Source organism: Phoenix dactylifera, chromosome 1 (genome assembly GCF_009389715.1).
Source record: "Phoenix dactylifera cultivar Barhee BC4 chromosome 1, palm_55x_up_171113_PBpolish2nd_filt_p, whole genome shotgun sequence".
Lineage (NCBI taxonomy): Eukaryota > Viridiplantae > Streptophyta > Magnoliopsida > Arecales > Arecaceae > Phoenix > Phoenix dactylifera.
In genome coordinates, this window is record NC_052392.1 from 39072698 (window position 1) to 39087674 (window position 14977).

Sequence of the window (14977 nt, forward strand, 5' to 3'; positions counted from 1 at the left end):
TCATTCTTCTGCGCGATGGACGCAATCCGAAACCCTTTCGGAGAGGCCCGGACCGACATCCGGATTCCGCTGCCTAAAAAGCCCATGAGATTTCGAAGAAGCGGCCGCAGATGATTTTTTTTTTTTTAATTTTTATTTTTCTCCCAAGAAGAAGAGTAGTTATATGTACTGGAGGAAAGAAAACCCGAAGCCCTCTTTCGGGTGTTTGGGTCTCTCGCCCCTCCGTGCGTAGGCCAGGGGAGGCGAAGACGAAGAAGAGGAGGAGGAGGAGTCCTCGTTTTCGTCTTATTTCTGGGTGATTTCTTGGTTTCGATCGATCATAGGCCATGGATGAGAGAATCCTGCCGGGTACTTACTTCCAGTACTCCCCTTCTGGAGTTCACTCGTCTCCCCACCATTCCTTGAGGTCTCCTGCGTCTTCGGATAGAGAAAGGTCGGTTCCATCGCCTTTTCAATATATTCTTGGTTTTCTCGATGTGGGTTTTGGACTTCTTGATTTTGGGTTTGATAGGGCATGCGTTTTCTTGCGTAATTTTAGGGTAAAAATTGGTGGTTTTAGTGGGCGGGCTGATTTTATTTGCTCATGTCTGCAGAATTTGCCGTTTTTAGGTTGATCTCTGATTGGTTTTTTTCTTTTCTCGGGGTTTGATTTAGTGTATAAGCTGTTGAAATTTTTTGGGGCTTAGGGTTTTTGGTGATTAGTTGTTGCATTTTGTGTATGCTAATTTTAGGGTGGCTTGAATTTATCTGCTTGTCTGTCTCTTGTTTGGTGTGTGTGGATGCTGGCTTGCAAAGAATAATGTTGTTGTTCTTATCTACTCTGGGATGCTGAAACCTATAAAGCAAAGAATAGACTCATTCATAATTTCTTGGTTTATCTGCCTACGTGTGCATGCCTTTATGATTTTGTGTGAATGCACACACTTAAAATAATGTGAGTTTTAATATACTTCTGAGTATGTGCCATAATAGTCCACTTATAGGATATGTTATCAGTTCATTCTGTTAAAACAATATCATCTTAGACATTATTATTTCTGATATCAATGAAAATTTTGAATTAGACTGTTTTCATGTGCAGCATCATGCATTTATAATTTTGTATAGTGTGCACCACTGAAGGTCCTATGGCTTTTGTATTCCCTCTATCTCTCTCTACACACAGGAATTAGACTGTAATTTAACGAAATAAGTGGCTGAAGAGTGCACCAAGTATCTCACATTCCCTCTTGAACTTTCCATTCAATGAATGCCCTCCGCTGTTAAAGTACATACATGTACATCCAGATTGATTGCTTGCATTCACAGATTAGCAGAAATTACTTTTTAGGTTGTCAAATTCTAGAAATATGCCCCTGTTTGAGTAAGATGTTGTCCACCCTCTTATCAGTATTGTGCTGGTCCATTTGCTGTCAGGCCTTGTTAAGTGCCACTCATCACGAGTTATTTGGTCTGATGCTAACAGATATTTAGCCGAACTGCTGGCTGAGAGACAGAAATTGGTACCATTTGCTCAAGTATTGCCATTTTGCAGCAGGCTTTTAGATCAAGGTATGTGGTTCCTTTGCTTCTGCCTGTTACATGAAGTCCACTAGCTCATTTGGTCATTATATTGGCTTGTGATTTCCTATGTTGTTATTTGGTGAAATGGTGGGTCAACATTGTTGCATTATGGGTCATACTTGTCATTATTTGTGGGATTCTCCCTTTGCTTCTGCCAGTTACATGAAGTCCAGTAGCTTAATTGGCCATTATATTGGCTTGTGATTTCCTTTGCTCTTATTTGGTGAAATGATGGGTCAACATTGTCGCATTGAGCATGGGTCATACTTTTCATTATTGCGGGATTCTCACTAAAATAGTATTTGTAGCCTTTTTGTTTAAAAGTCTTTGAATTTTTACCTGCCATGCTCATCTCATCAGTCAGATAGTACCTGGTTTTTGGGAAATTGCATTTAATGTGATTTTATTTTGATTACTTCTCTCCCCTCTACTTCATATTATATCCCAATAAAATATTCAACTTCGGATGCAAAAAAGATTCATATTGTCTTTCATGGTTTACTTGGTGATGCTCTAACATGACTTTGTTTCTTTTTATTTATTGACATATAAACTTCAACACAGAAATTATTCGGGCATCTGGTTTGGCACCTAACCAAAGTTTTGTTGATTCTGAGAGAATTGAACATGGCAATCCGTTAAGACTGACTGGCCATCCTTCAAATGGTGGACCAATGGATTTGGAGGGCTGGTCAGGAATGCAAACAGAGGTAACATGCTTTCACTGGTTACCCATGTTTTGGTAATTGATTTTCTTCAGCAATTAAATTGTCAGGTATACGTTGCCTTTTCCCTCTTTCTTCTCTCTCTAAAAGAGAATATATGTTTTCTGTTCTGTTCTATGTGTTAGAAAATTTAGATTTTTTATCTTTAAAATAATGTAAAAGATTTTGTTTCCATTAGCTGTGCTTCATCAATATTGCTAGCAGTAAAAGCTTCTGTAAGTTCAAAGAAGTTTTGTTGTTCTAAAATATATTCACTCTATCTGCCCAATTACCTGATACTGGTATGCATTTGTAGTTGTATGGTTGCTGTATATGCTACTACTCAATATGTGGTTTCAAGAATGGTATCCGATTAGGCTAATTATTTTCCATACCATCTATCTTAGGATGTTGTGATGTAGGACAGGCCTCAAAGGAATGGGATCTGGACCATCTGGTAGGGTTTAGGATTAATTTAAACCCTACATTTTGCTGGAAACTTTTGTTCAAACCTGAACTGCACTAATGTGAGTTGAATCCTAACACAAAATGAATAATGGAGGTGGTTGTGAACCAAAAGATATGGAACATGGTCTGGTTGGTGCTTTAAGACTTAACCCTAGAAGGAATGGAGGAATTTTGCTGCAATTTGTTACGGCAGTCAAAACTTGGGGTCAAAATTTAAATTTAACGGGAATCTAAGTTGAACTATCTCAATGGAGAATGATAATTGGCAAAGTATTTATACTAAACTAAGGTTTGTACAGAAGTTTAAAGGAGTTTATGAAGACTTCTGCCCTCAAACTTGTAGAACAATGACTACTATAACAAAATAACTTGGAGTAGAAGAAAATACTTAGAGAAAGGAAATATAGTTGATACCTATGTTTGAAAAATCTTAACATAGATATAACCTGAAATGGGGATGCTTGGCAAATGAGGATCCATTAAGCAAACTCCAGATAGCTAAGACAAGGCTAGATGATTATGGTTATGTAAAAATAATTCCTACTAGTGGCCTCATATCATCATGAAACTAGGGGCTTCACACCTAGGTTTTAAAGGTCTCGCACCATGAAACATGCAGACACTCTTCGTCAATTCTCCATTTATTAAGCAACTAATAATAGAAAACTTTGCCCTATTTCTAAACTTGTAAGGTTGGTGTAAGGAAAATGACAAGGAAAGAAAATGTAAAATGAAGCTATTGTAGTCCCCTTAGTTTCTAGGTGATGAGGGGGACCAGCTGGATCCATAGTGTGTCCTGCCCTTTTTAACTCTTTATTTTCCTTTTCGTGAACAAATAATAATTCTTAAGAGAGGCTTACCAAAAGAAACTAATACATAAGAGAGAATGAATGTAGTATGACTTCTTATTTGAGAATCTAAAATGTAAAAGGAAGGGTTTCAATACTGATATCTCTCCCCCTCCAATATTTTTGATGTCTTCATCTATACTATTTAAAGCAAAAAGAGAATTTTGATTTTTTTGGAGTCTTTTATCAAGATTCCTTCAGTTTTTTTGGTCCAAAATACGCTTGACCAAAAAAGAAAATCCCTTAAAAAAATCCCAATTATTCTCAAGTCTCCTCTCCTGAACCAAAATTAGAAAAAAAATGATGCAGTGCCTAAATACAGATGCCTAATTAAGACCCATCAGAATCTCATCTTGCCATGAATATAGATGCATATCCTTATGCCAAACAAATTGGTTTAACATCTTAGCATAGATATAGACACCTCGCCTATATTAAGATCAATTTCCCATCTTAAATATAGATGATTCTCCTCTGTTATTTTCAAATCGAGATTACAATGATCCATTAAGGTGAAAAAAGTATACTCCTTTTTTGCTGCATATATGTTCTTCTTGATTTTCTTGCATAGGTAATGAGAGATGCAAAGTAAAAGGCCTTTCAATGGAAAGGAGTACATTTAACAATTCACGTACAGAAATAATTAATTGAATAAAGCCTTTTAAGGCCTTATGCATTCTTCTTTGTTGGCACTGCATGCTGCCAGCATGGGACCACAGCTGTGCTGATGCAGCACATGGGAGCCTGGCTCATGGGCCAATTGCATACATGTCGTTGGTTTGGGGGCGTGGGAGTTAACACCCATGGGCAATTGAGGGTCGGCACTCATTAAGACAACAATGCTTGACAGATTCAGTCCATTTCCCATTTTGATTTTATTTTTAAATACTTTTGTTTATTATCTGTTTTAATTTATATTTAAAATTCATTATTTTTGTTTTTATGTTAAATTATTTTTATTTTGATATTCCATTCTGTATAATTTAATTCTTTCCTCTGATGTACACTGCATGTGCTAATTTGCTAATCCTTCCAAAAATAGGACTTCTGGTTTGTGGCTATTTCCTCCTAAGTTCTTCCTTCTAGCTTACTTTTTATGTATAAATGCATAATCAAAAGATATTTTTTCCCTAGTCATCCTCATTTAACTGCATTGATGGGGGTGAAAAACTATGTGCTTACCAGCACTGGATTTGGAGCCCGTAGAAGTGCCCATCCATCGTCTCTCTCCCCCTTTCTTCCCCCCTCCCAGCCTCCCTCCTTTAATTTTAAGATCCTTTTGGAAGGAAACCTAGAATGGTTGGTTCCTCAAAATCAAGCTTTGTATGGCTGGATTTTTCAATAAGAACTCTCAAGAAGAGGCTCATTCTTATTGCAGATCGTATTGGTTTATTAGGCAGCAAGAAGATGCAAAATTGCAATGCTTCCCTCAAATTGAATCGCAAGTGTTGGAGGGACGAATCTGGTACAAAATATTAATAGAATAGTTCATTAGTTCCAATGACCACTAGCGAATCCAGTTCAGTCCTGGGTGCAAACCAAACTAAATTTCCCCAATTTAAAAACATCTCCATCTCCCATCCATGGATGTGGGACTTATGTTTCAGCACGAGGTAACTTGTTTACCATGCAAAGTGTTGTCAGGAACAAAATATAGAAATGAATATTAAAAGTCAGAACCTTTCTGTAGCATTGTTGCTGAAAGCAATCACATATAAGATGATAATGAGAAATAAGTGGATAGCAATGTCCTGTTTTATCATGACCACCCATGACATGAAAAGAAGGGTGTTATGTTTTGGGCAGCAGCTATGACTTGAACTGCCTGACTTTTTACTCCTCTCAGCCAGGTTATATTTTCACCTTGTCCAAACCTTGAACCTAATACCTTTTATAGAAATTAACAGAATCAGGGAAGAGCTATTGCAAATGGTGGATTAGTTAGCAGTCACAGCACGCATGCTTCCCTTCTAGTGGAGGTACCCTCTTTCTTTTCAGGATAGCTCTCCTGGTACCCAGTCAATTGCATAATTTTAGAATATTTGCCTGATGGTACAAGTCTTAGCACTAAAAAAGTTGATTATTCCCCCTGAAGGGGTTCACTCATTAAAGCCTCCTTGGACCTAATGATGCAATCACAATCAAAGGTTGACTTTTTATGTTCAATGTGAAGCATGCAAGAAACTACATCAAAACTTCAAACATAACTAAAGTAGCTATGCATGTGTGCATGGGACAGAAAAAGAACATTTCTGAAGATTTTGGGACTATGAAAAAACCTTATATAAGGAGCTAGACACTACACTGGGATTCTAGGCCTTAACTGGCTATAAGAGTTGGATCAGACATGATTTGAAGGCCAGATCATCAGGCAAAAACTCTGTTTGTAGGTCTTTCATTTATCTAGTCAATGCAAGAAGTGTATGGTTACTTTAGGAATTAAAGGACTTCTATATGTAATTTTCTCCCTCTTGGTCCCTTTCTTCTTTCTTTCAGTTGTTGACTGGTAGGGAGCCATGTAGATCCCAGATAGGTCCTAATAAAGGTGTCAGTAGAGGTGATAGCTTTCTATAAAGTTTTAAGTATAGCAAATTATAGAGAAAAGAAATTGGCAGTTTGCTTCTAAAAGAAGTCACGCCAAGGCTTTAAGTAAGTTCTATGGCTGGTCATTAAGGATGTTTTATGCACTGATTATATTTTGAGAGCAAGAGTAAAGAACTTCAGGTCAGGTTTGGTCCTCACTTTTTCTTAACCATCTTTGCAATTCTTTTGCTTGTCTTAATCTACAGTCTTACTCTTTCAACCTGCTATCATATTTGCTGCACAAGAATTTATTTGCTGTGCTTATCTTAATTTAGTTTTGATCTAAAAATCGACCTTATTTGTGGGAATTTGATTCTTCGATAATCTTAGTGCTTAATAATTAATTTCAGATCTTAAGTTTCCTTGATATTTTTTTTCTTTCTCCTCTTTTCAGCAATAATTCACTTCCATGGATTTGGACATGGGTCAAGATGGAACCTGTTCCTTAAATCCTAGAACTGTTATAATGTTATTTCTAGTATCTTGCCCATTATCTAAGCTCTAGGCAGGTTACTTTGTTTATCCATTTGGTTGCAACATCCAAAATTCTTATATCTGGAAGCTAGAGACACAATCCCAAAACCTTATTAAGTCTAATTCTTAGGACCTCAAACGCATGCAGAGACCTGACATTGATCTTGCACCTAGCTGGAGAGTTTGCAATCTTCATCTAGTTCTCTCCATAAAACCTCTGTTTGGGATGGAACCAGCTCAAGTGGCCACTCAGATAAATGCCCTCACAAATTTTACCATCTCCTATCAAGTATTTCAGAGAATTCCAGACACTCTAGCCTAAATCCAGAATTGCATCATCCAAAAGCTGAGTTCCTCAAAAAAAATCCCTCTAACCCAACCCGAGAGAAGGTAGCATCAACGAAGATGGCAATGGCAAAGAATTTAATCTAAATATGGCAGTTACCGTAAGCCACTATTTTCAAGCTGATGATTGCATAATCTCTGGCAACTGCAGGGCATATAGACAGCATAGTTATGGTTGTTAGTGAGTGTCAACATCCATCGGAAAGGATATGTGGTGACTTCAACTTGTTTCCTTTTCTTTTTCCTGTTCTCTCTGTTTTTTTAAGCAACGAGTTTCATAAGAAAAAAAAACCTAAAGCAAAAGGCTGATCAAAATTGGCACCTGGCCATGAGTACAATGAGGCAACGGAATGAATGATAATTAAGAAGTCAAAGTTCTGTTTTTTAATTCTAGGTTCCAAAGTTAATCCTTTCTTAGCTTAAGAAGAGGAGTTGGTGTCTTTGTTTCGATGGCCCAAAGATTGAAACTTGTCAAAGTTTTCTCAATCTCTCCCTCCTTTATTCTTCTTTATCTTCACCACTCAAATTGTTAAATAATATTTAATTTTGAGTCCTGTTCTCTATTACCTTATGTAGGCATATAAAAAAAATATTCTTCATTTTCCTGCTGAACCTGAAATATCCAATCAATAGCCCATAATCAGAAATTTTTATGTTAATGATCTCATGTACCATTTGAACATCAGGTATGTATTTAGAAGCCCCATTCACATGGTAAAGATGTTTAAAGATCAGTTATACCAGCTTGTCTTCTTGATGCCACATGCATCTTCTAATTAATCAGTCAAAGGTTTTCAGTGATGTGTTTCTTTTTTTCTTACCCTTCCTATTTTTATATGGGGATGTGTGCCTTCATGTTGAAGAGGGTGAAGGAGAGCATGGGGGAAGTGTGGAAAATATTGGTTTTAATGGCAATCATTTGATGTCTTCTGCATAGCCAATAATTTGCACCAGCAACTGCTTTGATAATGCATTGTTTGACACGTGCCTAAATGTACAGCTTGAAACATCACCAATGTTGAATTCCTGTGCTGTTAAATGAAGACATTTTTTTCTTAAATGTCCATCATCAGCTTATTTTTATCACTTGGTTATTGAAAAATACATAATACTGACCTGCTTGTAGCTAGAAGTTGATTTTCATCATTTTTCTGTAATGATTATGCCTAAAGCAGTTGTTTTATGCTGACCCTGTTCAGGACAACAGGTATTTTCAAAGAATGGGACCCCTTCAGGCATCACCTGTTGGTTGGAATGGAGCTGCTGGTGTTGCTACCAGCCCAATAGTAAAAAAAGTCATCAGATTAGATGTTCCCATTGAAAAATTTCCAAATGTATGTTAATCTTATCTAGCTTTTGAGTTGACTTTTTTGCATTTAAATGTCAGTTAATATATTTGCATTTTTGTGAATCAGTACAATTTTGTTGGCCGTCTGCTGGGACCACGAGGAAACTCCTTGAAAAGAGTTGAAACTTCAACTCAGTGTAGGGTTTACATACGTGGGCGGGGTTCAGTAAAGGATTCTGCAAAGGTACTATGACGACTATTATCTTTTATGTTGTTAAAACTGGCTCAAGCTCTTCTTGAGCATGCCTTAGGTTATGTAATCATAATGGTTTATGAAGTTATGACACTAAGTGAACATGATATATGTGGTCTGACCTAATTCTACAACAAAGTGATCCACTTGTTGATATTTACAGGATCATAGTGTGCCAACTGCCTGAAAATAGAGGGTATAACATTTGTAGGCACATATCTAATTAATGAATTTTTTAGGATATTCACTTTTCTTTTAAGGGTTTTTTTAGATCAATAGACTAGGTTTTTTTAAAGTATTTGGTACTTGCCCAAAATTCGTTAATTTTTTCCTGCAAAATAATCAGCCACTTGTCTCAGTCCTCATGAAATCTATAGTAAAAATACCTATTTGAAGCAGTGCTTTCAGTATTTCTCCAATTGCATAGATTAATGTCACGCCTTTCTTTAAGCTAAGGTTTACATTTCTATATATTACCTCATAATGATTTAGTTTCCTAGTTGTTTGATTTTGTGAGTTAATAAAATGATATATTTTTTTCCTGTGTGAAATATACATTAGCTGAATCATTCTTGTCATGATTGAAATTTTGGTTCTACTTGTTGATCATCTGATTCTTGTCTTCATGCAAAAAAATGAAATCAAAGCAGAGACACAAACTGTTATTTCAATATGAGGGGGCAATGTAACATCCAAAAATATGGACCGTCATCAATACGATCATTTAGTGTCTAAGATAATCTGATGGATGTAAATTCATTTAATAACAGTATAAACAAACCATGTAAGCACATACAGTATTGATTATTCAGAAAAATGATCAAAACTAAATATTGGATTTATTGGGGTCAGATTAAAGTATAAGCCCTTTTTTCAAGTTAAATTTTTTTAAAAAAGACCCAAAATCAATATTGACTACCCATGTATAGTTAAAGAAATGAAGAAATATTCCAAATAAAAAGGGAAATAGTCCATGTTTATAGCATCTGCAATCAATTTCAATCAGTTTCAGCTGAAACTGGCTGAAATTACTGAAATGGGCCCTAAGTAGTCAATGTTACTGAAATTGATTGGAATAAGTGAAATAATCGAAACTTAAAGCCTTGGATTATGTAATCCATCAACTATTTAATAGGCATTATTTATTAACCCAGGTGTTTTGCCCTGAACTGCCCCTCAGTGTTTAGAGATCCGGTTGACACATTTGGTCAACCCAGTCAACCTGTCACCGATTAGATACTGCAGGTCAGATCAGGGTAAAACCAGGATTGTTTTGAACCATTGACCTCAGTGGTTCAACCGCTCGAACCACCTGCGTCAAATAAAACAAACCTGAGGGCTGACTGATGATGAAGAAAAGGGGAAACCCGAAAAAAAGATCAGATGCTTCTTCTCTTCCGATCTATAACTTTGCCCAGCCCTTCCCTTGGCCATCACTGTTATTATGGTCAGTGCAGGGAGAAACCTCGTTTGTTGAAGTCTTGTTGAGCAGTCAATCTAGGAGAAGAGGTTGTCCTGTTGAGCACTGGCTGTGGGGTCTTGAGGCTAGCTGGGGGGGATCCAAAAGATGAGAGGGGGATGGCTACAGCAAGAGAAGTGTTGGAGATGAACACATTGGAGAGGGCTGGAGTCTGGAGACATTGGAGAAGGAGATCATGTGAATAGATACAGGAAACAATGAAGTAGGGATATGACCAACTGGATCAGTGACGATCTAGGTAATTACAATTATAGACATCTTATGTTGTTCTTGAGGTCAGCGGCAATTGAGGAAAGCTTTGACCAAAATGGATCAGTTTCCACCCAAAATGATCCAAAATTGGCAGATTTTTTGGGGGTTACAAACAATTTTGGCTGAAAATGACAAGTAGTTTTGGTAGTTCATGGGCACTTAAACTGATTATTTGCTATTTTTCTTCATAATATCGATATTAATATCATTTCAAGACCATTGTTTCATATGTTTTGGTGTCATTTTAGGTAAGTTTTCAATTTCATTAAATAAATTTGATTAGATAGTGCCAATTTTAGTTCATTTTTAAGTGTGAATATACTTATGGACGATAGATCTAACTTATGAGAAATATATACTTCATTAACATTAACCATATATCTTCGGAATGTGAAAAAAAAAAGATTTGGGTTTTTTGGCACTAAAATGATCAAGAAATAGGCATCTTTTCTTAGCTTTAATAAGTTCGTTCGGTTTTGAAGATAATTTTTTTTGAAGAGAAATATGAGGAAAAGGTTCTATGCATAATATTTAAGTTTAGGGTGCTCATGGTAGGAAATTAAGGTTTGTTTCCCATGCCCTGAATCTGTTAATGTAAGCTTTTTGTATTGCTTTGTAATCTCTTTGCTGTTAGCCAAGGAACAGCTTGAAGTTTTTTGCTAGGTTTTGCTTAATAAATTGGATTGGCCTCTGCTCAATTCTTTACTCAAAAAAATAAGAAAAAGGATTAGCTAGGTCATGGATTAAATTCTCAAGACACTTAGATGAGATATATCAAATTATAGTTTCTTTGGAATTCTTAGTAGATTATAAGTCTTATGTTGGTATTTGTTACTCAAGATGATGTTATTTATTATATGAAGTTTCATATTCATATGAAGTTCTATGTTCTTGTCATGGCCAAATTAAGGTCCTGCAGTCTTTGTTGATGAAAAAATTTAGGTCCGGTAGTCTTCACGGAGAATGTATGGACTCTGGAGTATGTTTTTTTTTTTTGTATTTATATATCTCCTATCAAAGTCTTTGGAAACTATAATATTAGATAGGGCTCCTTCTTTCCATTATTAAGACTCATAATTTCTGATTTAATTAATGATGAAGCCTGATTTCTTTGTTTTTTTCATTATGTTCTGTACCAAGCAGTTAAAGAGAACTGCTTTGATATGCGGGCTTGTCTCCCCTGTGGGCTGTATTGGATGGGCTATTTTTCTATACCATTCTTTCCTTGCATTCATATGATATGCATTAATATTATCAGTGGTGTTTTATGATGGTGCAATCTATGTCAACCATGAACAGCTGAAAAAGGACTCGTGCAAACTTAGGAATAGTGTTGGCATTATGTAAACTAGATCTAGCTATTAAGCATTCGCTGTTCTTTATATGTTTTACATTGACTTCAAGCTAAATTCTATTATATTTATTTACAAAACTATCAAGTTTGGAGTAGAATCTCAACTGTTAATTTCTATCTAGACCTGCAATTTTATTTTCCTACAGGAAGAAAAACTAAGAGACAAGCCTGGATACGAGCACTTAAACGAGCCATTACATGTGCTTGTGGAGGCTGAGTTGCCAGCGGACATAATTGATGCACGATTAAACCAAGCGGTGGCAATACTTGATGATCTTTTGAAGCCAGTCGTATGTAACAGTGCACCTCTCTCTCTCTCTCTCTCTCTCTCTCTCTCTTTCGTGCTAGGCTACTTATATTGGTCTTGTTTCAGGATGAATCTATGGACTACTACAAGAAGCAACAGTTGAGGGAATTGGCCATACTGAATGGTACTTTAAGAGAAGAGAGCCCTCATATGAGCCCCAGCGCATCCCCTTTCAACAGCACAGGGATGAAACGAGCAAAAACGGGACGTTGATTCAAGAAGCTGGTGGTGGATATATTTCAAATGTAACAACTAAAGTTGGGTTCCATTACCTTATGGGTGAGTTAAGACTTTGGTGGTGGATATAATTCAAACTTAACAACTAAATTGGGTTTCGTCCCCTTTTGGGAGAGTGCTATTGTCAGATACTCATGGCCTTGAAATTCTTGACAATGGAATCATCAGAAGGTCCCTGGACACCTTAAGATGTTTTCTCGTGGTTGATAGATCAAGTTGCTTATATCCTTTGATACAGACATGTTTGTGTGACAATTCCTTATTGGTTTATTCCTGAAAATTGCTTTAAAGTTTCCATAATATTCTTTCTGTATTTTTTTGTTTAATGGTGACATTGTTGTGGGATTACCTCATTATGTGCTCCCATGTAGAATTTTAAACAATATGGCTGTTTTTGTTGGTATCTAAGTTTTGTATCTTCAACTATTTGAATTTATGACAGATCAAATACCATTATTTAAATGCATCATATGTGTATAATTTGCCAGCCATTATTGTAGAATCTTGTTTTCGATGCATGCAGACCCAATCGCATCCTGCCTAAGCACGTCCATTTTTGTTGTGTATTTCGTTATCTTCTGCCTTTTCATGGAGCTTACAATATTATTTGTACAATTTGGCTGCAGACGTCCATTTCTGCAGGTATATGACCGCTAGTTAATCTAATATTTGCGGTGCCAAATCAGCTTTAGAGATGCTCTTTATTTCTGACAGGATGTCTTTTTCTCCTGCCTTGTCATCCTATACATATTTTAGTAAAATATATTGTAGTTTGTACAAATTATGTTAAATTGCTTTAAAGGATGACCGGCATGATGAAAATACTGTTATTCCCTGCGACTGCAAGGGCTAGGGCTTAATAAAACTAGAATCTCGTACCAGTTATTGTGAGATTTCTTTTATAGTTTCTTTTCTCCCAAACTACGACCGAAATCGGAACGGATCATATATATATATATATATATATATATATATATGTATATATATAGATATATATATATATATATATATATATATATATATGTATATATATATATATATATGTATATATGTATATATATAGATATATATGTATATATGTATATAGATATATATGTATATATGTATATATGTATATATATGTATATATGTATATATATGTATGTATGTATGTATGTGTATCCATGTTCATATTTATTTTATCTAACAAATATAAATATAAAAATAGATATGAATCAGATATAAAATTTATATTAATATTTATTTTAAATAAATACGGACATAAATTTATATTAAAAAAATAGTGCTATTTTGCTTTCGAAAAAACAAAATTCATGCTCTGATTTCCTAAAAACAATCCTGAGAAAAAATTTATTCGAAGCAAAAAAATTATTTTCTCTGTTTTCTGTGCGTGAAAGGCTGAGGCAGGAGAGGGGGAGAGAGAGAGAGAGAGAGAGAGAGAGAGAGAGAGAGAGAAAAGAAGGGGACATTTTTTTTCCTTTTTTTTTTTTACTGTCCGTGGAGGGCCGAGGCAAGGAGCAACGGAGACAGAGGAGAAAAGAAAGAACACGCGGAAGGAGAGCAAACCAAAGAGAGAGATGAAGAGGGAAGGGAAAAAGAGGGGGTAGAGGGAGAGGGAAGAGAAGGAGAAGAAAGGAAAGAGGGAGAGGGAGAAAAAAAAAAGGGAAAGAAGGGAAAAAAAAACCGCAACGTTGCTCTTCTTTTATATAATTAAGAAAAAAAAAAGGGGAGTAAACCATCCTTATACTTCTCGAAGAGAGATGGAAAGAACGAGAAAGAAAAATTTACTCAATCTACTGTTAGTTTCCGAGGCAGGAGGTTAAACCCGGGAAACTAGCAGCGGCTTCATAAAGAAGTCAGCGGTCTGACCAATCCTACAAAGATATTGTCGCTCAAGTAATGTCTGCGTTGTTGTGATCTCTTGTCTTGTTCTAGATTCATCAGGAGACCACCCATTTGGATTTGGAAGCCTGTTCGCTTGCATGTTTGCATGGCCAAAGTTGTCCACTTCCCGTCTGACTACAATATTGCGTCATCCACAGCAGCAACGGTTACTTGGCAAAGAGATTCAAAGCTGACAATATCGAGTTCGATCCACATTTAACCTCTCTATCAGACTGGATGTTCTCAGTCACAATAAACTTTGGAATTAATTATACTCCCTTCCTTGGTGCATTGCTGCGTGTCTTGGTCAGAAGACATCACAATGCTGCAATTCTAGCCTGCAATTCTGCAATGCGTTGAATGCTGGGCAATCCATTTTGGGCATGAGTGGTGGTGTGGTGGCTATGCCTCAATAGCTTTGTGGAAAGCTGGATAAGTTCAGAGGAAGAAAGCATCATCAATATCTAGGCTCTGATATATGGGTGCAACGTTGCCATGCCTCCAAAAACAGCATTTCCATCAGGCTCTAGTGCCCTCTTTAATTAGATTTGTAGCTTATCCCACTAAGACCGATTTAAGACAATAAATCGTTATTATATAAGTATCTTATTTAGATATTTCAGTGAAATCTGTAATTTAGAATAATTAGCTCAAGCCCTCCATGACATATCTATCTTGCGGCCAATCATGCTTTTTGGTCGGCCATCACTACTTTTCTTGCTTCAATTCCAATACCCGAATGGCCTCCTGTAAGCATGTGGAGTTCACGCGGATTTATCCAACTTTATAAAAGAAGTGATCCACTTCCTTTGAGGATGATGACAATTACAGGGGAGATGGGATTTGAAAATGGAAACCAGCTGCAGCATTCCAACTTCCGTTGACCTGTGCCTCACCCAATCAATCCATATGACCAATTCTCTTTAACAAAGTTCTT

At 36.3% G+C, this 14977-nt stretch overlaps 1 protein-coding gene across 2 annotated transcripts; it reads left to right on the top strand.

The window, feature by feature from the left end:
- Positions 1 to 149: 149 nt before the first annotated feature.
- Positions 150 to 12618, top strand: LOC103706125 (KH domain-containing protein At1g09660/At1g09670-like). 2 transcript variants are annotated; one of them, XM_039134303.1, is made up of 7 exons: positions 150 to 433; positions 1466 to 1551; positions 2128 to 2273; positions 8185 to 8319; positions 8401 to 8517; positions 11735 to 11902; positions 11986 to 12618. In XM_039134303.1, the coding sequence occupies exons 1-7, from the start codon at positions 327 to 329 to the stop codon at positions 12130 to 12132; spliced, it is 906 nt and encodes a 301-aa protein (XP_038990231.1). In that variant the 5' UTR covers positions 150 to 326; the 3' UTR covers positions 12133 to 12618. The 2 variants fall into 2 exon arrangements, with proteins under 2 accessions (XP_038990231.1, XP_038990234.1); XM_039134306.1 differs by having other exon boundaries at positions 159 to 433; positions 11759 to 11902.
- The last annotated feature ends 2359 nt before the right edge of the window (positions 12619 to 14977 follow it).

Coding starts and splice junctions, on each gene's coding strand:
- LOC103706125 (XM_039134303.1), top strand. CDS start 327: ATGGATGAGAGAATCCTGCCGGGTACTTACTTCCAGTACTCCCCTTCT. Junction 1,552..2,127: donor CAGCAGGCTTTTAGATCAAG/GTATGTGGTTCC, acceptor ACTTCAACACAG/AAATTATTCGGGCATCTGGT. Junction 8,320..8,400: donor CCATTGAAAAATTTCCAAAT/GTATGTTAATCT, acceptor TTTGTGAATCAG/TACAATTTTGTTGGCCGTCT.